This window comes from Manacus vitellinus, unplaced genomic scaffold (assembly GCF_001715985.3).
Source record: "Manacus vitellinus isolate BGI_N305 unplaced genomic scaffold, ASM171598v3 scaffold_6_pilon, whole genome shotgun sequence".
Taxonomy (NCBI): domain Eukaryota; kingdom Metazoa; phylum Chordata; class Aves; order Passeriformes; family Pipridae; genus Manacus; species Manacus vitellinus.
Genome location: NW_021940750.1, coordinates 39,003,325 through 39,026,728, shown reverse-complemented (window position 1 = coordinate 39,026,728; position 23,404 = coordinate 39,003,325). Strand labels below are relative to the sequence as shown.

The 23,404-nt window shown below is 39.9% G+C and overlaps 1 protein-coding gene across 3 annotated transcripts in view; it reads left to right on the top strand.

Moving 5' to 3' along the window:
- Positions 1-21,146, top strand: part of ARID4A (AT-rich interaction domain 4A) — a 46,377-nt gene extending 25,231 nt beyond the window's left edge. Inside the window, exons 11-24 of one of the 3 annotated variants that reach the window (XM_018082729.2) lie at positions 3,789-3,861; positions 6,147-6,241; positions 6,563-6,660; positions 7,993-8,221; positions 9,846-10,096; positions 11,339-11,536; positions 12,577-12,661; positions 12,963-13,164; positions 13,338-13,400; positions 14,402-15,532; positions 16,148-16,252; positions 17,859-18,074; positions 18,287-18,433; positions 18,855-21,146. In XM_018082729.2, the coding sequence (XP_017938218.1) occupies positions 3,789-3,861; positions 6,147-6,241; positions 6,563-6,660; positions 7,993-8,221; positions 9,846-10,096; positions 11,339-11,536; positions 12,577-12,661; positions 12,963-13,164; positions 13,338-13,400; positions 14,402-15,532; positions 16,148-16,252; positions 17,859-18,074; positions 18,287-18,433; positions 18,855-18,958 (2,997 nt within the window). In that variant the 3' untranslated portion in view covers positions 18,959-21,146. The remainder of the gene's footprint in view (positions 1-3,788; positions 3,862-6,146; positions 6,242-6,562; positions 6,661-7,992; positions 8,222-9,845; positions 10,097-11,338; positions 11,537-12,576; positions 12,662-12,962; positions 13,165-13,337; positions 13,401-14,401; positions 15,533-16,147; positions 16,253-17,858; positions 18,075-18,286; positions 18,434-18,854) is intronic. The other 2 variants (XM_018082730.2, XM_018082731.2) reach the window with 2 other exon arrangements.
- Positions 21,147-23,404: the final 2,258 nt, after the last annotated feature.

Below are 23,404 nucleotides of genomic sequence, written 5' to 3'. Positions count from 1 at the left end.
CAGGGGAGTGGTACAGGATGGTCTTTGAGGTCCTTTCCCAGCCAAACCAATCTGTGATTCTTTGATTTACATACTTAGAACCCCCAAAGCAGCTGTGACGTTGTAATGCACAGAATAGCCTTTAAAAATAGCTGAACATTGATTAGTTAATCCTCCTTCTCACGCATCCATGCCTTTGTAGGAGTTCTGGCTGCTGGGAAGCACAGCCTGCATCATCCCATGGCCAAATGTTCCTCCAAGACGTTCTTGCTCACAGCCCTTTGCTCACAGGCATTCTCAGAATGTCCCTCGAAGAGGAGCAGGGGAGCTGAAGGCTGAGGCACAGCTCTGAGTGAGTCATTGCTGAGGATGGTTGAATTCCTACTTCTTGTTGGTAGGAATTAACATTTTAAGACCACTCTCATCTCCACATGGTGTAAAGCTGTTAACTTGTTGCAATCAGTTTAATTCTTTTCATTTCCTTAATTGGTGTTCAAACTTGGCATCAGAAAGCAAAAGTGCCAGCGATGAAGACGCACTGAAGTACTTTGAAACAACAAAAATTACATTAATTCTGGCAGATTGTCTTGATCATATACTGCTCTGAACTCCAAATCCTGTATGCACTGTTCTTCCTCTTAACTTCCATTTATTCCACAGAGGAGTTTATGGGCTTGTCAGTCTATTTGTAACATAAAAGGAAGATCAGTCCCTGGTAGCCTCACCTCGGATTGACTGACTTTATGGTGCTCGTAGGTAGAGATTCATTCTTCCTTTTGTAGAAGAAACTCTTTCATCCTTTGTGCTCCCACTCAGCTCTAGAGGTTGGCACCCACAGAAGGTTTAACATCCTTCTGGAGAGTAAATGATGAGTCAGGGTAACAGAGCCACAGTCTTGGTTAAAATCATGTCAAGGACAGAGGAAAAGCTCAGGGTGAATTAAGTGGCTGGAAACGAAATGAAGCAAAGCCAGTTACAAGTTTTCTCCATGTTTCTGTGTGGTTTATGCTGTGTTATTTGCTGGTTGTTACTCTCAAAATAATTTGAGAAAATACGTGAGCACTGTTAGTGTTGCTTGGAAGACAGTAAGAAATGGAGATGGGAAAGGAGTATGTCCTTTTACAGAGATAATGTGTGATCGTGGTTGATTTTATTGTTTTCCTGCTTCCAGAATTCTCTAGCTGATGTGACCTGCTAATCAGAAAGGAGGGAAACATCTCAAAGCCATAAAATTTCAATCTTCTAATTAGAAAAAAGGCATCTTGGGTATTTTTATTTGTTTTTATTTAATTGAAATTCAGCCTCTCATCGTGTAACTAAAAAAATTTTCTCGTGTTGCATTTAGTTGTGGGTATTGGATGAACAGCAGAAAGGTCTTGGTTTTGAGCTCCTGCCACTTAAAATTTTCATGTTGTTTTGCATCTCACTTGGACTTACCTTTGGCTCCAGTCTCCCCTTTTTTGCAACATCTATATGGGAAAAAAATGAAATGGAGAGACAGAACTCTCTTAAAAAACTGATTTTGAACAATTGTCACTGTGAACTTACTTATGGCCAGTCTAAAATGGGCATAAATGTCTGGGTAGGAACAGTGAGTTTTGGAGGGTAGCAGAGTCACCCTGGTTCCTGCTGGAAATCTGTGCTGGGAATTTTAACTCTCCAGTCCCTCACTGATGGTGATCACAGGATGTGGCACCAGCATTTCTCAGGTGTTTCCTTGACTTGGGATGCAGATTTGAGGTTGCTGATGGTTGATGTATTTCAGTAACTCAGAACAGTAGACACTTCTGGGAATCCATTATGCCCAGTTGCAAACAGATAACCCTGATAAAAAAAAGGACCTCTTATAAAAATCCAGATATCCAAATGGATTGCAATAAGCATATCCATGAGGGGTTGGTCTTTCTTATTTTGGCCAGCAGCAAAAAAATAGCTGATGGTGGTGATAGTTATTCAGGTCTTATTCAAGTGGCTTCTCAGGAGGATTTGGTGTCTGTTCTGGTGTTGATACCAACACAGTTCAGGCTTCCTCTGCCAAGGGGCTCACACACCAACAACAGGGAGAAACAGGATTTGGGGGGTCTTAGACAGGTGGGTGAATATTACAGCCAGGTTTTATGTCCCCACCCTGTGGGAAAGCTTTTGATCTTTCCCTTTTGCTTTTCTTCAGGTGAAAACCCTTCATCTCAGTGAAATGGTTAAATTCTGACTGCAAGGGTGCTATTTCTAACCTACATTTCTGCTGCTCTGACCTGGAGTTCTGGTTTGGAGCTGTGCCCACATGAAAGAGATGGCTTTAATTCAACTGTTCAGAAGTATTTCTGAAGATTTACTGTTATTTGCATGTATTTAGTTTTCACAGTTTGAGCCATATTGCCTTTAACCAGTAAACATCACAGGAGATGGTAGAAATTTCTCGATCTTGGAGTGGGTTTGCAGTTTAGATGGAGAGAAAAGAGCTGTGGTTTCTATAGCAATACTTCACTTGATAACCTGGAAGAACATACTAATTCTATAGATAACTGCTTTTCCTTATATAATCCCTGTAGTGTGCCATGGGCAAGTGGTAACTGATGCTGCACAATGTTGTGATTACACATTGAATTTCCTCCAGTTATTTCCCAAATAAAAATAGGAAAGTAAGACACAGATACTACCTGTGCCTGATTGTAGGTGAGCCTTGTTGGGCTTAGAAGGGATTCAGTGAAACAGGCAGGGCTGGATTCATTCTGATGCTGGGCAGATTGCTTTCTGCTTAGCAAGCCAGCAGCACATACATTCCCATTTCCCTGCCTGCTTTCCTGCCTTGAAGCTTAAAGTTTAGAGAATGCAGAGACAACTGAAATGTAAATTGCTCTTCTGGTTTCCTTCTGGAGCTGCTTGTCACTTGCCTGTTATTTTTAATAATGGAATGATAAGATTTTTTGACACGTACTGTACGTCTTTCCTCCGAGGCAGCTGCAGTCCTGCTTGTGCAAACTGCCAGGCTGGCAGGAAGAAAGTGCCATCCAGAAAGCATTGCAGGGAAAAGGGTTTATTACTTTTTTTTCTGGTCTCTGCTGGAAGCTCAAAATTAAATGAAGATACGTAAATGTTATTTCCCCTCCCTGCCCCTCCCACCCACCAATAAATTGACTTTATTTTAATGATTTTCACTTGAATAAAAGAAAAGCTTTGTTTCATTTATGGGTTCCCATCAAGCTTGTAAGTGTTTATCTCTTTGAGGCTTGAAGTTGTAAATGTAAAACTAAGGAATTTATAATAATAAATTATAGAAGTGACTCTAAAAGTGTTTCCAAATATAAGCTGAAATCAAGCATTGGAGCTTAATTACAAACCAAATAGTGTCTGGAGCATCAAAACCAGGAATGATTGGAGAAAGGATTGTTCTGCAACCTGAGCTAAAATTGGGCTAGAAAGATGAGTTAAGCAAAAAAGCCCCAAACAAGCAAAGAACCCAACCCAAAAACCCCTTGAGTTCCTGTGAATTGTTTCAGTCTTGTAAATAACAGACCTCTTCTGTGTGAGAGAAGTATGTGAAGTGTATTGGTGTTTTCATTGTGAGGCTCACACATTCCTTCTGTCATGGCCCGATGCCTTCCCTGACCTGCATTTCCTTTTTCTCCTCCTGAGGTGCCGCTTCAGTCTGCTCAGTAAATTGTGTTTTCTGCATATTTCACCATTCCATGGGTGCAGAGCCAGATGGAAAGTGGTTTGGGTTTAGTTCTTGCTCTTAGGCTTTTGCACAAATAAATGGTTACTTTGCATGTTTGCTGTTTTCATTTCTGACTGCGCTTGTGTTTTCACAGCCTGAGGAAGAGCTTGATCCTGAAGAGAGGGACAACTTCCTCCAACAGCTTTACAAGTTTATGGAAGACAGAGGTAACACTGAATTTTCCCTCTTTTCTTATCTCTAGTCCACTTTTTTAATGGCACAGCACTCAAAGGAAACTCAAATCCTCCCTGAGGTGTTTTGATTTTGTTTTGCTTTCACAAAGCCTTTTTTATGTCAGCGCTCCCTGTTAAATAAGCTCTTGGTTGCTTCCTTGTCGTGACAGCCTGGCTGGGAGTTCTGCTGCTGGAACCTGAGGAGCCTCTTCATGGCTGGTGAAATCCAACCAGGAGAGAGAGTGGGAGATGTGCCATGGTCAGGTCTCCTTGCAGAGCTGCCCTGATCATGCAGAGATGTTGCAGTGATACCTGAACAGGCAACTGGAACGACTCTGCTTTATTCTGTAGCTAGAACAAGAAAACAGTGTGATCTTAAATGTCTGTCTTTGCAGAATTAAGGGAGATTTAATAAATTAGAATAGTTGAAGTCTTGGCATATGATGGATCTCAGCAGTGCCTGTGCTCTGGATAGAGAGCAAGATGTACCTGCTGACTTGGGAGAGCTGCTGTTGCATAAGACATTTGCATTTGCAGTTGTGATGAGACTGACACTAAAATGGAAGGTTTTTCTGTTCCTTAGCTCCTCTCATGCCTCCCCCCTTTTTTTCTGAAGTATATTCAAGCCTGAAAAGTTTTGTGGTTTAGACTGTTTTCATTTTATTAAATTTACTCATGAAGTCACCATTTCAATTCAAATACTGTGTGTGTTTATCCTGCAGTAGCCTTGGTGGAGGTAAATTACAAATGCATTTACTACCATTTTACTATTTTTCCTTCATTTTTCCTTGGCAAAAGTGACCTGAATGTGATATTTCCATAGCAGCATGCTACAGCAAATGTTGAGGTATTTGAATTTGAAATAACCAGAGCTGAGAGTAAAACATGAAGTGCTAATTTTCTCCCCTGCCTTTTTTTTTGTTGTTTTAAAATTTATGGGGAAATCAAGTTGCCTTTGTAAAAGAGGGTCTGCATCCCTTCTAATGAGGTGTGTTCTAGACCACAGAATCATAAAAGAACAGTTTCAAGTCTGTTTAGTATTTCCAGTTCTTATCACAGGTTTAATAATTGATTTTGTGTTATAGCAAAGAGTTCTGGAGCTCATCCAATACAGTTTTGAGGCCTCCTGTGTATAACCAGTGTTTCTGGAGAATAACCTGCCTTAGGGGAATAAAAATCTAAATTGGGCTGGGAAAAAACCTCCCTCTGCTGCTGGGCTGATCCCCAGTTTTCTTCTCAGGTAGCCTGATTCTTTCCCTTTTTCTGCTTTCCTCCTTCCTCACTCCCTTTCTTAAACTCTTAGACTACAAACCAAGTAGGGACCATGTCAGGGCTTTGTGAAGGCAAAAGAAGAAAGCATTTTTGGAGACTCATTCCAGGAAATACTCTCTAAGTCATATGTGGATTGAGCAATGTGCAGGAAGGACTTTTTCAGGACTGGGACTTTGCCCCTTTCTGTTTCCTTTTTTTTTTTTTTCCCTCTGTCCTTACAGCAAGATTTCTGTTCCCACCTCATTTGTTCTACATTCTGGTCTCTCAGTCTGAGTGTTTTGATTCATGTAATCATGACAGTATTCCCAGAGTCCTCTAAAATTATTTTAATGATTCCAAATATAATTGCATGAAGATGAAGGAAGATAAGAAGCAGCAGGGGAGAGGTTTGATATTCTTCCTTGCTGGGAGGATTATTGTCTACGGATGCAACCACTTGCCCCAAGTCACTTTTGGTTTCTGCTTTTATAAATAATTATTGTTCTTGATGTCATTGCCACTCATCTGATTTGAGTTCTTTCTTTTCCCTGGAACTGTCTCAAATATTCACATCCAGTCAGGGCTCTGTGCTTTTTCCCATTCTGACAATTTGCCTGTATGACTCTTTCTGATCCAACGTTTCTGCTTCTTCCTCATTCCTTTCAGCCCACAGTGTTTTGAGTTAATCTCTTCACACGTTGCTGTATTCCAGCATTCCTCAGGTGTTCTGTGGAGCTTCCTGCAGCTCTGGCTGTGTCCTCCACACTCAGGAGAGCAGCAGTGGGATGCAGCCAGTTGGATAGGGATTATTAATAAATTTGGGTGGCTAATAAACCACCCAGAGCCGAGTGATCACTCGAGAGGGTGAAGCTTTAATTGGTGATTGGAAACTCCTGACTTGTGACATACCTTAAACTATTAAATTAAAATGCAGAAAGATATTTGTCATCAAATTTGTGCTAAAGCATTGGAAGAGGCAATTTGCTGTTCTTTAGGATAACCTCTTGTTTCTGGTTTGTTTTATCCAGGTACTCCTATCAATAAACCACCAGTTCTGGGCTACAAGGACCTTAACCTCTTCAAACTCTTTAGACTGGTTTATCAGCAGGGTGGGTGTGACAATGTAAGTGTTGGGTGTTTCCTGAACTAAATATGTCCATTCATGTTCATAAATGGTTGCCCAGGGAAGCTGTGGCTTCCCCATTCCTGGAAGTGTTCCAGTCCAGGTTGGATGTAGCTCTGAGCAACATGGTGTAGTGGAAGGTGTCCCTACCCATGGCAGGGGGGTTGGAATTGTGGATGTTCTTTAAGGTCCCTTCCAGCCCTAACTGTTCTATGATTCTAAAAGGCTGTGGCCTGGGGCTGTGTTAGGCATAATTCCTTAATGTTCTTGGTTAAAAAAACCTGAAAATTTCCTTTTCTCTTTCTTTTTTCCCTCCCAAAGATTGAGAGTGGTGCTGTATGGAAGCAAATTTATATGGACCTTGGCATTCCTATTTTGAACTCGGCTGCTTCCTACAATGTAAAAACTGCTTATAGAAAGTAAGTTCTCATATTGGGTAATGGTGAAAACATTTTTCCATGTTTTTAGTAGCATGCACAACATTCAAGCAATTTTTGATAGTTCAGTGAAACAGCAGTTGCCATCCTTCAGTTAAGGAACAGTGCTGAGGATTGAAATGGTGGAGGAAGGGAGGGAGTGCTCAGGGCTGCCTGAGTTCCTCTTGCTCCAGTATGAGAGAATTCTGCTCATTTTCTATCAAGAAACATTCCCTTTCAGCTTGTGAGGTGCTATTTCAGAATACAACAAAGAAATTTATAGAGTAAGCTTTGGCAAAATCAGCTTTGCAGGTTGAGGAAAACGTACTGTCATCATTCTGGAGGTGCTTTGTGCAGCAAGGAGAATTTTATACCAGTTTCTTTAACTTCCTGAAGAATACTGATTGAAAAAGGACATGTTTCAGATTGGGTATTTAAATATAATCTTTGCAGAATTTGTAGAACAATGGCTTTAGGGCATAACTGTGTGCATGTGGCAGTAAATAGTAAAATCATTACTTGTAATGAACAAATACATAAATCTTTTTCTTCTGACCTTTGGTTTTCAGTTGTGTTTTAACTTTTGAAATGGAAACCTTCTAGGAATGACATTTTTCAAGCTGATTTTCTAAATGAAAAGTATTTTCATTATTTATCCTCCTGGAAGTTTGACAAGAAACAATTGGGCTTTTTGAGTAAAAGGAGAGAATGGGGTTCTCTTGCCTCGAACCTGAGGAAATTTGGAAATAGGGATGACTAATGACTCAACTCATGTTAATGTTGATGAAGATGAAAATATTCAGACATCTTCAGTGGGATTTGAACTGGGCACATGTTTAAGGTCTGTATTTTACAAAGAAGAGTGTTTATCATAAAAAGAATAATTGGTAACTGTGTACTGGGTTGCTGTTACAGTGGAAATAACAATAATGTCATTTAGACACATGATAGTGTGTTGTAACTTGCTTATTTATTCATTGAGGAATAAGCTAATTAATCTCTCTCTCACCTGTAACTGGATTAGAGTGTGCACAGGCAGTTATATGAACAAACTCATGCATGGCTTTACTGTCAGGAATTCTTAACTGGATGGGGATGAAGTTAAATATGTGGGAAGCACCTGTGTGTATTCTCTCTCACCACTTGACTTGTGTGCAAAATTGTTTCATTTCAAAATCTTCTCTGGCTTTTTAATTTTGTTTATTTGGATTTCTTTAGTTGCCGTTATTATTTTTTTTTCTTTCCTGAAGTTAGTGAGCAGGAAAATAGGTTTTATGCACTTGAATAAATAGAAAATAAACCTTGAAATACAAATGGAACCTGATTTGTCTGCAGGTATCTGTATGGTTTTGAGGAGTACTGTCGCTCTGCAAACATTCAGTTCAGGACCATCCACCACAATGAGCCAAAAGTGGTAGAAGACACACAGAAACACGTGGAACCAATGGAGGAAAGTGTGAAAGAGGAACAAAAAATGCCCCCAACAGAAGTTAAAAAAGAAGCAGAAGAAAATTATTCCAGCAGTGAAAGTGAAAAAGAAGAGGTGGAACTAAGATCCCCCAGGGTGAGTGGTTTGCACTGATTCCTGTTTGGTCCTTAACAAAACCCCTTTGTAGGGTGAACAGTTTCCATGGGGGGTTTTCCCTGGGGATGGATTGCACTTTGGAATTGGTGTTCTTGTACAAGGGTAGGTCCTGTGAGTGTTAACTCTCAGTTATGTTCTACCTGTAAATGGAGCTGGGTTTGATTATTTCTCCCTATTCCACCCCACCTGTGGGGTTTCTCAGCCTGTGTTGGATGTCAGATGTGTTTTGATTCAGGGATGGGTCAGGAACTCCTGAGAACTGTGGATCATCAGAACAGGGAAACACAGCAGGACAGTCTTGGTTGTGGGTGAGGATTTCCACAGGCACATGGAACCTGGAGCTCTCTGGCAAGAAGCAGGAATACCAAAGGCCTGCTATGGCTTTAAGAATTAAAGGAAGACCCATTTATCTGAGTTGGTTTTTAATCACAGTGTCACTTCTTCTAATAAAAGAAACACTCCAATTTTACAATATACAGTCAAAAGCACAGGGAGAAACACTTAAGTTTAGTCTTCATTTGTCCTTAAATGCTCCAGAGGTGAGGGTTATATTAGTGGCTACATAGATATGAGGATACTGAACACCAGGGAGAGTGCAAACAGTACTTTGGAGCTGTTGGAATATGACTCTGTAGAACTCATGTTAATTCTGTTTAAAAGGCATTTTTCTTTTGTGTTCCTTAGAGCATGACTGCTGAAGGACAAGGAATTATTCCTTTTTAATTGTTCAAGTTGTAAGAGTTTTGTTCGACTAAAATGTAATTTTGGGGAAGTACCTCCTGAAAACCAGCTTTTCAAGCAAATATTGGCCTTTTAAATTAATGCATGAAAAGACACAGTGTGAACACAAGTTGAGATCTCTGCCTGACTGCAGGTGGTTTTTCCAGGCTGTATCAGCCCCAGTGAACTTCCTGACATGGCATTAGCTTTGTTTTTAGTGTGTTCATTTATTTTTGAGGATTTTTTTGAGAAAACTGGTAAGATGATAGTAAAGAAATGGTAAAATATTTTGATCTTTTTTATCATTGGCTGTCTTTTGTTTTAATTTAGCAATTATTAAATATTTGGTTATATATTTTATTATTTTTTAATCCAGTCACCAGCTATTCATTAATTACTACTTTTCCAAAGTGTTTGCTCTTATGCTGCTGTGAATTGTAATTATTATAGTGCCTTCATTACTGTCATCTTTGGATGCCCTTCAGATAATTAATCTTGCATTCATAATGTGTTTTAAATGTTCTGATTGAAAAGCAATGATCCTATCAAGAGTCTTTTAATAAACAAAATGATAAACCTGTATTAGATCCCCAAAAATCAGTTGCCTCAGACATTTTGGCCCTTTCTGTCAGAGCAACAAACCTGACAGGTCCAACCAAATGTCCTGAAATCCTCCAGCAATTATTCAGGAGCTCGTCCTCTTCATTCCAAATGAAGAGATTAACAAAATCTTTAATCTTAATATTTTAGAACATTTTGCCTTTTTTTGTGTCATCTCCAGCCTTTCTTCTATTGTAAATCTCACTTTTTCTGCTGAGATTTGGAGAGGTTATAGAGAAAACAGTTGCCAGGAGTCATTGAACCGATGTTGTTTCTGTTTTAGGGACGAAGGAGACTTGCTCGGGATGCAACCCCTGCTAAAAAAGATGGTGAAGAGGATAAAACACCAGACAAACTAAAAGACAGTAACAAAGAAAACAAAGATACAGAGGAAACATCTGAGAATGCAGAAAAGAAAGAAAACGAAACTCCACTAGGGAGGAAAAGTACACCAAAGCAAAAAGAGAAAAAAATCAAAAAACAGGAGGACTCTGACAAAGAGTCGGATGAAGAGGAAGAGAGGCAGAGAGAGAGGTAAACACTGGCTTGTGTCACCTTCCTCTGGGTTTGTTTGTGCCATGGTGGAGCTGTGCTCCAAGCAGGAGGATACACAGAGCTGGAGATCTTCCTAATGTGGGAATTGGGGACCTAATTCACTCAGCCAGGCAGGGAAGGGCACGTTTTATTTCCAATAAAACAGAGCCAGCTGTCCTTCATGGAAGCAGCTTTCCTGGTAGATGCCAGCCAGTGTTTTTCCCTGTCATTTTATTTGCCAAGGTTGTGCTGGTGTTTTGTCACGCTGGTACCTCCAGACACCACTGTGACTGTGCCAGGTGCTGTGTGGGTGGGGAGCACTTTGGGAACACTTCTCTGGGCAGCCAAAATACAAAGGGCAAAGCCCTCTTCTCCTCTGCTTTTGTTTAAGTGTTTCCTGATAGCTCCTGAAGATCCAGGCTCCTTGTTTTTATTGTATGTCAGGTGACCAAGGCATCAAGGAGTTTTCTTTAAGCAGTTTGGATGTTACTTCTCTTATTTGCCACAACACTACAGTTGATCTTACACTGAAGGCCAGCAAAAACATTTCATTAAAAACCCATAGTTTTTTTTGAGTATTTTCTTTCTTGGTGACTTTTTTGTAGTTTAACTTCTACTTTATCATAAATTCACCCTAAAATAGGGAGAGAATTATAGGTAAAAATAGGTTAATTTTAATTCTTGCAAATATGTTCAAGTGTAATACATAAATATTAGCTGTAGGTGTAATAAGAGCTATGTAGTCACTGCTAATCTTGGCTAAACACTCTTGCAAACATCTCTTTTCCAATGGAGTGGTGTTTGTATCTATGAGAGGATCACTGTGATGGCAGTCTAAGCTTATGTACAGTTTGTAAAGTGTAACTGTAACTTCTACAGTTAAGCAAATTGTGTCAAAATCAAGCCTACTTTAAAAACTGAAGCTCATTCTTCATGTCTTACTGAGGAGCCAAACACTGAGTTAACTTATTCCTCTATGTATTATCAAAATGTTAATTTAAAAAATAATCTTTAGGCCTTGAGGTTGTTGTACACCTAATAAATTGAATTTAAATTACCATTTTCTGGATATTTCTGGTTCTCACCCTCGGTCCAGGCCAGCTTCAGAGGCAGTGCAGGGTGCAGAAAAGGAAAAGAATTTTACTTGCAGCCTTTTTCTTTGTAGTAGCTTGGCTACACTCATTAAATGTTAAAACATCATTGTCACTAATTAGTGGGCATTTTAAATACATTTTACTGCAGGGAGGAACTTGAGAACAAAGGAGAATCAGAAGGTGAAGAGGATGAGGAGGACACAGAACCCTGCCTGACTGGAACCAAAGTGAAAGTAAAATATGGACGTGGAAAGACTCAAAAAATTTATGAAGCCAGTATTAAAAGCACAGAAATTGATGATGGAGAAGTTTTATATTTAGTTCACTACTATGGTTGGAATGTAAGGTGAGGAGAACAAATTGCCTTTCATTTCTTTGTTGAAAGGCTTATTTTCAAAAGAAATGTTTGTTTTTAAGAAAATAAAGGGAAAGATGATCAGTGACATGGCTCCAAATTGAATTATCAACAGTACAGGCTCTGACTCTATTGCACTTTTCAGTGTTAGGGATTTTGTTCGTGGTGTTGCACTAAAATATCAGAATATACTTCTGTGTTTCCAAGTTTCCACCCACCTTAGTAATCCTCACTCCTTGCAGGGGTATCCCTGAATTTTATTGTGTCAGCACTGTCAGACTTTTTTATTTGAGGGGGCCATTGATAATGGCCATTTACAATTAAGTGTATGAAACACTGGAATTTTGGCAACAAAATATATTCTTGTACTGAAAGTTAACTGTGGTTGCAAAGAGTACAGAGAGGAGGAGAGGGCAAAGCAGCAAAGAACTGCAGAAAAAAATATATCAAATGCTTCTGGCAGCCAATCTCTATATGCAACACTGCTGTAGAAATGGATTCTTTTGCTGTTGATATTAAGAGCATTGTGCTTATGTAGACAAAAATACCACAAAATTGATACTTTTTAAAAATATGGCACTTCTGGTATATAACTTAAGGTGTCCCAAATATGTGAAAGAACTGCCACACTTCAGAGCTGACTCAGTCCCCTGAGTTCCAGTGCTGTACTGCAAGAGACAGGGAAGTTTCTACCTTCATTCCCCCATCCCATAATTTATTTATTTATTAGGGGCTAGAAATCTAATTCATCTTTCTAATGCCAGATCCTGCAGGTGTTTGTAAATCCATGCTCTGCTATCATGGAGTGGTTTGGGTTGGAAGGGACCTTAAACTGCAGCCAGTTCCACCCTCCTACCATGGACACACCTTCCACTAGCCCAGTTTGCTCCAAACCCCATCCAACCTGGCCTTCAATTTTCCCTACCTCTCAGTAATAAATATTTTCTGTAATTCAGTCTTTTTAATGCTCATATTCTGTCAAAGTTTTTCTGTGATATCAGTGATAACAGCACGTTGTTATTCCCTTTCAGATACGATGAGTGGGTGAAAGCTGATCGAATTATCTGGCCTGTGGACAAAGGAGGACCAAAGAGAAAACAGAAGAAAAAAACAAAAGTAATTATCTCAATAAGTTTTTTTGTAGTACAATATTTAATAACTGGGTGGAAAAAAAAAAGGTTATTTAAAACAAAAAAGGAAAAGGTTATTCAGTCCACAGTCTAGTTTTTTAATAGAGTAGAAGGAGGAAAGTTGTGATGGTCAGCAGTGAAAAAACATTAACAAAAATTCACTGTTTTCCTCACTATTTAAAAAAAAAAAATTCAGTCCACAGTTTAGATTTTTAATGGAGGAGAAGGAGAAAGGTTCTGGTGATCAGCAGTGAAACTTTAATAAAAATTCCTTGTTTTCCCCTCAGAGCAAAGAAGACGGTGAAAAGGACGAGAAGAAGGACGAGGAGAAACAAAAGTCCAAGCGTGGGCGGCCCCCTCTGAAATCTACTCTTCCATCCAACACGTCTTGCAGCTTATCCAAAACAGCCAACAGTGAAGGTAAATCCGGAGCCAGAGGTGCACGGAACACCTTGTCCAATCCCCCAGCATTCCCAAACGGAACCGAAGGTACAGCTGTGCACTCGTGTTCTGGCCTGGAGGGGCCTGTGAGCGGTGCTGGCACTGCCCTGTCAGAGCCTTCCAGTCCTGCTTGACCAGGCAGTGCACCAGCACTGTGAGGAAGCAGATTTTTGGTGCAGACTTGACTCCATAAAAATTAATCCTTTCGATTTTAATTTTAGCAACACCTCGCAGGCAGACGAGACGTAGCTCAGGAATGTTTGATTCTGATAGAGGATCAAACGGTGAGTGATCTCAGTCCTGTGTATGCTTTGGAGGTTTTTTCAGTACCATTCTCAAAAGAAGTTTGATTTTTTTTTTATTTTTTTTTACCTTTTTTTTTGGTTGGTTTTTTTTGTTGTTGTTGTTTTTTTTTCTTTCTCCTTGTGAACTTTATTGAGGAAGTAGCTGAGCTGACACTGCTGAGGGGCAAGGTTTGCTCACAGGAGAGCTGTGGCACAGAAATGACTGTACAAATCATTCCATGTTCTTCAGCCAGAGCCTTTCACTCCTGATACTGAATGGGCCAAATCCAGTGCTATAATGATAGTCTGTATTGTGGTAGTTAAGTCCTCAATCTCAGTGCTACATCATCCAGCAGAGTTGTTAATTATACACAAATGGCAGCAACATTTTTGATGTTTCTAAGCCTCTCTGAGCAAGAGCTCAAGTGAAATTACTGTTAGTGCAGGTCCCTGAGTAATCTGGTAATGTAGCAATGCTTGCTCTGTGTGTGGTTTACCACTTGTACATAAGTTTAGCAGTGAAATGTCCATTTTATTAGAAGGATTTTATTTTTGATTTGGGTTTTTATTTTTTCTGTTTGGGGCTGCATGGAGGGGAGTAGTACTGATTTTTGGTTTTGTAATCTCAGGTGGGGGAGGCAACATCCACAGGTTATGGGCATCTGTAAAACTATTTTTGCTACTATAAACTGTAATTCATTTATATTGGCTTATCTGGGAAATAGTAGCAGGAGAATTATAGACATGAACTAAATCATATGACTAAAATCATCATCCAGATGCTCCTTGAACTCTGACAGTATCACTACTATTGCAGTTTCACAGAAATTTTAGGTAAAAATAAGAACTGTAGCAAGTGTGTTGAATAATGCAGGATTTTTTAAGCTGATGTAACTCCCTGGATTACTGAAAAGAGAGGGGGGTTTGTGTGGTTCAAATGAGAAATTGTGTTGTAATTAATTATTTAGGGTGCTGTTTGCTTCTTTTTGAAATTTCTTTAGACTCTGGCACATCTGACAGTGAAGCAGATGAGTCATCTGAAAAGAATTTGAATGAAGAATTTTCTCCAGAAACTTCAGAACTGGAAAAAGGCGAAAAACTCCGTGATGAGAAGCTTGATGAAGAAAACCCAAAGATCCCTCATGCATTGAAAGAAAATGACAGGACTCAAGTGCAGCCACTAGAAACACTGAAACTGGAAGTGGAGGAAAGTGAACAAATAGTTCAGATTTTTGGAAATAAAACGGATCAAATCGAAGAAATCAAAAGAGAGGCTGAAAAATCACCCAAGGGAAAAGGGAGAAGGAGCAAGACAAAAGATCCCTCTCTGGAGAATGCAAAGATTGCTCCAGGAGGCCAAGAAGAGGCAGCAAATGAATCTCTTACAGAACCTGAAAGGTTAGATGGGTCTTCCTTGGACTGTAAAGAAAGTTCCAGCACTACTGAAAGCGAGACAGAACCTTCTACAAAAGATAAGAAGCTTTTGAAAAGGAAAACTCTGGAACAGGCGTCACCCGAGAAGAGGAATCGGCGAGAGAGTGAGATGGAAGTGCCAAATATTGTATCTGAAGAGAGGACCAATGAATGTACTGGAGCAGAGGAATGTAGAGGGATGAATGCTGAGGAGCCCCTCAGAACTGGACACGAGGAGATGCCATCCCTGGTGGCGGAATCGGCTCCGCGCGGTCCGGAACTGAGGAGCGACACCTTCCAACGTCCCGCTGAAGCCGTCGAGAGCGTTCCCTTAAAGGACGAGGACGACACGATGCCCCAGATCGGCCCTGAGACTTTGCTGTGCCACGAGGTGGACTTGGATGACTTGGACGAGAAGGAGAAGAGCGGCGGCGAAGACACAGCAGCAGAAAAGCCAGACCCCAACGCTCCGAACTCCCACCCCTCTGCCTTACCCCCCGCGGTCCCCTCGGGGTTCCCGGTGGCCTCTCCCCTGGCCCTCAGCCAGGACGAGTCGCGGAGCGTCAAGAGCGAGAGCGACGTGACCATCGAGGTGGACAGTGTGGCTGAGGAGTCCCAGGAGGGGCTCTGCGAGAGCGAGTCTGTCAATGGGTTTGAAGCCAGCACCACATCAAGCAATTGTAGTATTGCTGTGCAAGAGAGAGAGATGGGAGAGAAAGGTGAGCATTCCTGGGGAAAGTCACTCCCTGCTGTAATCATTTCCAGAGTTGTGTTAAGTCTGGTGTCACTTTGCTAAAAGTTGTTGGTTGTTTTTATCTTCTGGTTATAGAATCACAGAATGGTTTGGGTTGGGAGGGACCTTAAAGACCATCCAGTTCCACTCCCCTGCCATGGGCAGGGACACCTGCCACTAGACCAGGTTGCTCCAAGCCCCATCCAACTGGACCTTGGACACTTCCAGGGATGGGACAGGCACAGCTTCTCCGGGCAACCTGTGCCAGGGCCTCACCACCCTCACAGCCAACAATTTTTTTCCCAATATCCCATCTCACCCTGTCAGTGTGAAGCCATTCCCTCTTGTCCTGTCCCTCCAGGCCCTTGTCCAAAGTCCCTCTCCAGCTCTCTGGGAGCCCCTTTAGGCACTGGAAGGGGCTCTAAGGTCTCCTTGGAACCTTCTCTTCTCCAGGCTGAACAACCCCAACTGTCTTATCGTGTCTGGTTTTAAATTTCTCTTTCTTGCTTATAAAAAGAGCTTGTTAGAAGCAGAAATATTTGAGTTGTCTTGTGTTTTGTTTTTGTTTTTGTTTTTTTCATTTTTTTTCCTTCTCATGTAGGTCAAAAAAGACCCAGTGACAGCAACAGTGGAACACTGGCAAAGAAACAAAAGCGAACTCCAAAGCGAACCAGCGCTGCAGCCAAAAATGAAAAGAATGGAACAGGTACATTCCTGGAGGGGGAGGAGGAGGGGAAAGGTTCTCCTGGCCTGTAAACATGGATAAGAGCCCACTGTTCTCACTGTTACCCACTGTTTGCAGTGAATGGGACTTCCCTGTCAGGGTTTTTCATTTTTGTTCATCAAGATTATTGGTGGTGAACAACTGGAGGGAACTTCTGAGCTCTGTGGTAGCAGAGTTACTGGGAATCTCTTGGCTATTTTATATTACTTAGGAAAAATTACTAATTGTGTATGTTAGCAGTTACTAAATATTTACCATTATGCTGATTTTTATATATTACATTGGTTATGAATTTTGGGAGAGAGTAACTTTGAAGTCTTACAATAGGTGTTTCTGGTGGGGGAAAAAAAAATTGCCATTTATGAAGTACAGAAAAATGTTTGATGCTAAAGAACAGCTTTTCAGCCAAAGGAGTTTTTTTCTTTGAAGTATGTGATTATTTTCTAACTTGCTATAGAAATGTGAGTTTTTATGGTTCTGTAGCTCATTTTCCATAGATTCACAGACTGGTTTGGGTTGGAAGGGTCCTTAAAGATCATCTCATTCCAACCCCCTGGGTAACTTTACTGGGAAACTGGGTAACTTTATGGAAAAGGAGCCACTTAAAATATTCCAGTGCAGAAAAACATTTTGCTGTTAATATTAGAATCACAGAATCACATTCCATGTTTTGGGGTGGAAAGGACTTTAAAGATCCTCCAGTTCCACCCCCTGCCATGGGCAGGGACACCTTCCACTATCCCAGGTTGCTCCAAGCCCTGTCCAACCTGGCCTGGAACACTTCCAGGGATGGGGCAGCCACAGCTTCTCTGGACAACCCGTGCCAGGGCCTCACCACCCTCACAGGGAAGAATTTCTTCCCAATATCCCACCTAACCCTGCCCTCCTTCAGCTTGAGGTCATTCCCCCTTGTCCTGTCCCAGAATTTTTGGTGATCATTGTATGAGTGAGTCAATGTTTTTAGCCCTCGTGACAGCATTGTTATATTTTTAAATATCAAACTAAAATATTAATTATCTGACATACAATATTCAGACATATTTGACATGCCTGTGCAAAACCTGGCAATTAGTGTGGGGATCTAAAATATTTGAATATATCAGCTTAGAATATTCTATTACATATTAAACTTTCATGCTTTTAATCTTGTTTCAGAACTGTTCCTTTAGATGTGTAAAGCAATTTGGTCACTCTTTGCAATCACTTGCTACCTGCCTTTAGTAATGCAGGGGTAATCTTTAAGAAAGGAATTCTAGTGTCTGCTCTATGTTAGAAAGCCAAAATAAGTGATTTAAGATAATTTATCAGTGCTCTAATATTCTAATTTTGATGAGTTTATTTACTATTTCTGTGAAGAAATTTGACTTTCACTTTTTAACTTGGCCTAGTCAGCCCTTGAATTCTGCACACTTGCAGGATGATGTTGTGTCTGGAATCTGGGATGGTTTTCCCTTGGGTGCACTCTGGGATCTTCTGAGCAAGAAGCAGCTTTTTTTCCTTAATCATTGCTTTTTACTATAACCACCCTTTTTAAAATGTCAAGGTGGGTTTTTTTTTTTAAATCTGAATTAAATTCTTCTCATTGCAGGACAAAGTAGTGACAGTGAAGACCTTCCTGTGCTGGACAGTTCCAGTAAATGTACTCCTGTAAAACACCTCAATGCAGCCAAACCACAGAAGATTTCTCGGTCTCCTGCCAGAGTGATTTCTCCTCACATCAAAGATGGGGAGAAGGATAAACACAGGGAGAAGCACCACCACCAGAATGCTTCACCCAGAGTGTACAAGTGGAGTTTCCAGCTCAGTAAGAATTCTTTAAATTACTTGAATTAGAAGGAATTTAGAAGAAAACTTGTTCTGAAAGAAAAAATGTGCAAATGTTGGGATTCTAAATTAGGTGTGGGCTTTTTATGGCATAGCCATGGAAGTGTGTTACCCCTCATGCTGTGGGGTAACATCCACTTAAGATTTGTTTAAAATGGCCTTAATAAAGCTATTTTTTCTTCCCACTTTTAGATGAACTGGACAATATGAGCAGCACTGAAAGGATCTCCTTCTTACAAGAAAAACTGCAGGAGATACGAAAATACTACATGTCCTTGAAGTCAGAAGTAGCAACCATAGACAGGAGAAGGAAAAGATTGAAAAAGAAAGACAGAGAAGGTAACTTTGAGATTTGCTTTGTGCTTTGCATGACAAATCAATGCAACTGGAGGTTAAATGATAATATTTTTCCAAAAAAAGTTATAGTCTGTTTGTATACATATTTAGAAAGAACATTTGTGACTTTTCAGAACTTGAACCCTACAGAAATATTTACTGACTCTTTTATAACTGCATGTTAGAAGATTGGACTTCCTAGTGCAAGCTTGGTCTGAGTTTTCAGTCAGGGTAATGAGTTATCTCTCAGTAGATGGGTGAGGTTAATCCAGTTTCTGTGAATGGAGCAGTGAAAGCAGTTGACAAAAAAATCCGTGTTCTGAGATTGTGCTGCTTCTTTTTAAACAACATAATGGCCAAGGGAACCATCATTGTGAGCTGTACTTTGATAATCTCCTGCTGATGGGTTGTTTTGTGTGTTTAGTGTCACACACAGGAGCATCCATGTCATCTGCCTCCTCAGACACTGGAATGAGTCCATCCTCCTCCTCTCCTCCCCAGAACGTGCTCGCTGTCGAATGCAGGTGATACACATTTCTCTGCCTTGCCAGCAACTTGCTGCCATGGACATAAATCCTGAAATTCAGCCACAGAAAGCACTCAACTGGTCTGACATTGCCAAGTATATCCTGTACACACTTCCACTGCTGGACTGTACCTGTTCTCCCCTCCCACCCTCTTCTTTTGTTTAATTTACTGTTCAGAGAACTTAAGCTCATTGGTAACTGAAGGTTTGTAGGCACAACGTGACATCCTTGTCATTGTGTTTGTTTTTTTTGTTTTGGTTTTTGTTTTTTTTTTTTTGTTTCTTGTTTGTTTGTTTTTTTTTTCCTTAACGCAGAGAAAGGGCACTTATCAAATTTGAAAAGTTATGTCCAATGAAGCATTCAGGTGTTCTAGGGTGATCTTAAAAAAGCAAGTGCACCAAGCAGACATCAGAGTATTAATTACCCGAAAGAACTGAGTAGCTGCTGCACTTTCACCGAGCTGTAGGTAACTCTTGGTGAGTAGTTCCTCTTCGTGGAAGCACTTGCTATACAGAACTGCCAAAGTATGTGTTCAGCAATGTGCCCAGTTCTAAAGGTGTAAATGGGACAAAATAAATTGTGAAAGGAAGTGTAGTTGACTGAAAACTACAGTTGTAATAAGTCTTCCACTTTTTATAGGATTTTTGAGCACACAATTATGCAAATATTTTAATGTTTATTAATGTTTACAGTGGAATTGTGAATAGGTTTTCAGTGGACTATCTTATCCCTTGACAAAAATATTTTGTCTTTTTTCTATGTAATTTCAGAGTTTTTATTTTGTTACAAAAAGACAAAAAATGAAATATATAACAACAATGAAGTTATTTAACAAGATTTCTAAAGCTGAAATTTTTGTGTAAAATAAGGTATCTTGCAACTTGTTAAATATATTTATTCAGACATTGGATGTTGTATTTTTATGTATTTTTTAAAATATTAATAAAATTGGAAAAAAAAAATTCTAGGTTAGTTCACTCTTTGGATAAAACATCCTTCTCAGTTCTGGCTCTTCAGGAGGAGTTATCCAGTAGCCATTCCTGTACTTCCAAAGGGTCTGTCTACGTGTCCTCCCCCACACAGATCTGTCAGTGGGCATCTGGCTTAAACTAAACCTGATTTGGAGACTTTGGCAGTCCTAGTACTTAAACCTGGTTTGGAGGAACCAAATTTCTTGGGTTGCCCTTAAGATCCTTTGTCACAAGTTCTTCTGTTTGCTGTACTGCCGAAAAAATTTCTATCTCCCAAAGTTGAGATGCAACAATAAAGTAAAAGCAACTGTGTGTGCTCTGTCTGTGGATTGTCCCACGGGCAGATGCAGCTTGTAAATAACTCTTCCAAAAACCATGTATTTAAGACAGTTTGCATATACATTATGTATAAAAGTGATTTTTTTAATCAATTTTTTTATTCATGTTTGTACATTGAAAGGGGGTCTGAGCCCCCTTTTTCTGTGTTTAATATGCTGTAGAGTAAAACCATAGATGCTCTAGACTGTATATCAGGATATTTGGTTCACACGGCAGAGGGTCAGAAGGAAACACTAGTGATGGCGTAGCATTACTAAAATTGATGTTTCTTGAAATTTCATTTTGCAGCATTTGTCAACTTGTGATTCCAATTCCTTCCATTTTCGCAGAAAATTAAAGAAAAAGTACTCTTGTAAATGCACTTTTTCTGTCTTTTCTTAAGCAAAGCAGAACTATTTCAATGTAAGATAAATATGGAGCTCACTAGACAGCGCTAATAAAGGCCATGTTTTAAACATAGGCTTTATATTCTATTTTTATTTAAGTGATTGTTCTTGTAAATGTCTGGGCTTAACCTAAATAGGAAAATTAATCTCCATAAATTACTGTAAAGACTTTTTCCTAAGAGCTAACTTTTACTGTTAATCTTACAATAGCTACAAATAAAAAGCTATACTCATTCAAAAGGAAGTAACATGGGTCACATGTTTAATATTTGCAGAAGGGAATTGAAAATCTGGTGAAATAACAGGATTAATTATATCTTGTGCAGATATCTAACCTGTCTACACACTGTGAGATCTCAAACAGGCACATACACATGCTCAGCACAGAGGATGGAGGAGCTGAGCCCGTCCCAGTGTGTGTTCCCAGCTGACTGCTGCTCCCTGTCTCTTAGGAGGGTTTAAAACACTGCATGGAAAACTGAAGGTATGATTCCATAAGACATGGAAACCATTCCAAGGGGTGATTGCTCCCTGACATAGAGAATTTGCTTCCTTACTGCTCTTCCCACCTGCTCACCTCTCACTGGTCTCATGGAAACCCCCACACCCCCAAAAACAACTCACATCATTATTCTGGCAGGACACGAAACCTGCAGGAAAAGGTGGACTGGCAAAAAGGTGGACTCCCACAGATTTTATCCTTCTGGGAAGGAGCATGTCATTTAACCAGTTTAGTCAGTAGATGTTTGCAGTAGTTTCCTGTGATGTTTAAAAAACCACAGGGAAGAGAAGATTAACTGGGTATCATTGGGTTATCCTGGATTAAAGGTGAAATCAAGAAGAAACCCTAATCAGATCTATGATTTATAACTTTACTATAATCCCTTTATTGATGCTTTGTTGACCAATTCCAAAGCATCTTCCATTGCCTTGGATGAAAGCTTGTGTTGTTGAAGACACAGAATTATGATTATACAGAATTGGGATTTTTTTAAAGAAGAGTTTAGGTATCGTGTTTGCAAGAGCAAGCAAAAATCAGGCATCCTCTTGGCAGTGTCAGTGCTGTTCTCCTGCCTCCTGATCTCCTACAGTTTTTCCTCAAAACGATACTTGTTTTATTTCAAGCTTGCTTAGGAGGTGAGAACAAAATTATGGTATCAAATACTGTTAAAATTGTTAAAAAGAACAGGGCTGTAAGAAAATTGGACTCTTCCCTCACCTCCTGCAACTGATACAAAGAACTGTCAGATTTCTGGCAGAGTTCTTACTTTCATATGAGCATATATCTGAAAGCTGGAAGAAACTTTGCATGCAAGGGTATAAGGTAAGAAAAGATTCATTTTCCTACTTGTTTTGGTTTTTACTTTCTTTTCATAAAGTGTGTCAGCTGCACGTTGTACTGCTGAGTTTCTGTTTTCCTCTAATGTGAAAGTTTAGCAACACCCAGTTAAATCTCTGCTTGGTTTTGGCTCCTCCATCAGATTTCGTGTGTCTGAGAAACTTTCTCTTGCTTAATCTGCCTGAACAGCTGAGGCAGGAGAAGCACAGATGTCAGAACAATAATAACAAGCCATTATTTCAACAGAGGTGAAGCAGATTTCCAGTAGTAATTATCAGTGAAAGGAAAGCATAACAAGGGCAAAGAATCTGTGTCTTCACGAAGTAAAATGTGTCTGACCTTCATGGGAGCAGAAAATCTTTTATTTGAAGGACAGCAGCAGGAAAGGTGATTAAATCACTTTTTGTGATAATAACACTTGAGTCTATAATTTTTTTTTAAAGGTGCAGTATCAGAATAGACAGAAATTTAAAAAATAGCTACATATTGTTTTATGTAGAGGGGGCCTTGTAATAAAGGCTGCCAGAATTACTCAGGAAGGCTTTGATGTAGATCTGGAAAGAGAATATGAATCAGGATTGTCAACTCTTGTGCCTCAGTCAGACCATCCACTGCTGAGAAATCCTCTCTCCAGACAGGTTTGTCAGCCAGGTGGAATTTCACATTAGAAAAAATGAGTGTTCTTATAACATGTTCTTCTTTTCCCCATTAAAAATATTCTTGGATGGCTGAGGCAGCCAAATGGATTTTCTGGGCAGCATCTACTGGAATTCTCTTACAGCAGTAAGTCTGAGAAGTGCTGTTGTCTTCTTTTTAAGAAAAGAGCAGGTTTGGTTTGATGGCTTGAAACAAATCTGACATGAGCTGAGAGCCAGATTTAGCAGCAGAGACAAAAGATGAATCTGTTAATAAAAGTTTATTGAGCTGTTCTGTGCCCTTGCCTTTACAGAAATTATGCACTAAAATTTCGGTTATTTTTACTTCTCTGTACTTGGGATTTTATTATTTGCAGGATAAAGGCCACCTCTGGAGATGTGAGGAACATCATAAAGCAGTGGAACCAAAGGGGATGTTGCCAGAGACTGACTCACTGTAATTCCAGGGTTTAGGAAAGACATTTTATAACTAGCTCTCACTGTTAAGCTATTGCTCTCAAATTTTGAGAAAACCTGTCATTCTCCCATATTACCTAATACCAAATAGGATGGGTTTTTTAAATGGTCTCTGTGAGAGTTTAAAATTATTCACCTTTATTAGTTACCACTAAGTATCTGGGATTTAATGGGGTTTTGGAAATCTGTGAGTCCCCCAAATTCCACAAGGATTTATTAGTCCCATCCATTGCTTTGGAGGAATATGGAAGTTCAGGTTTTTGTGTTCCAGTGTTACTGGTCTGAAGATGTGCTGGTTTT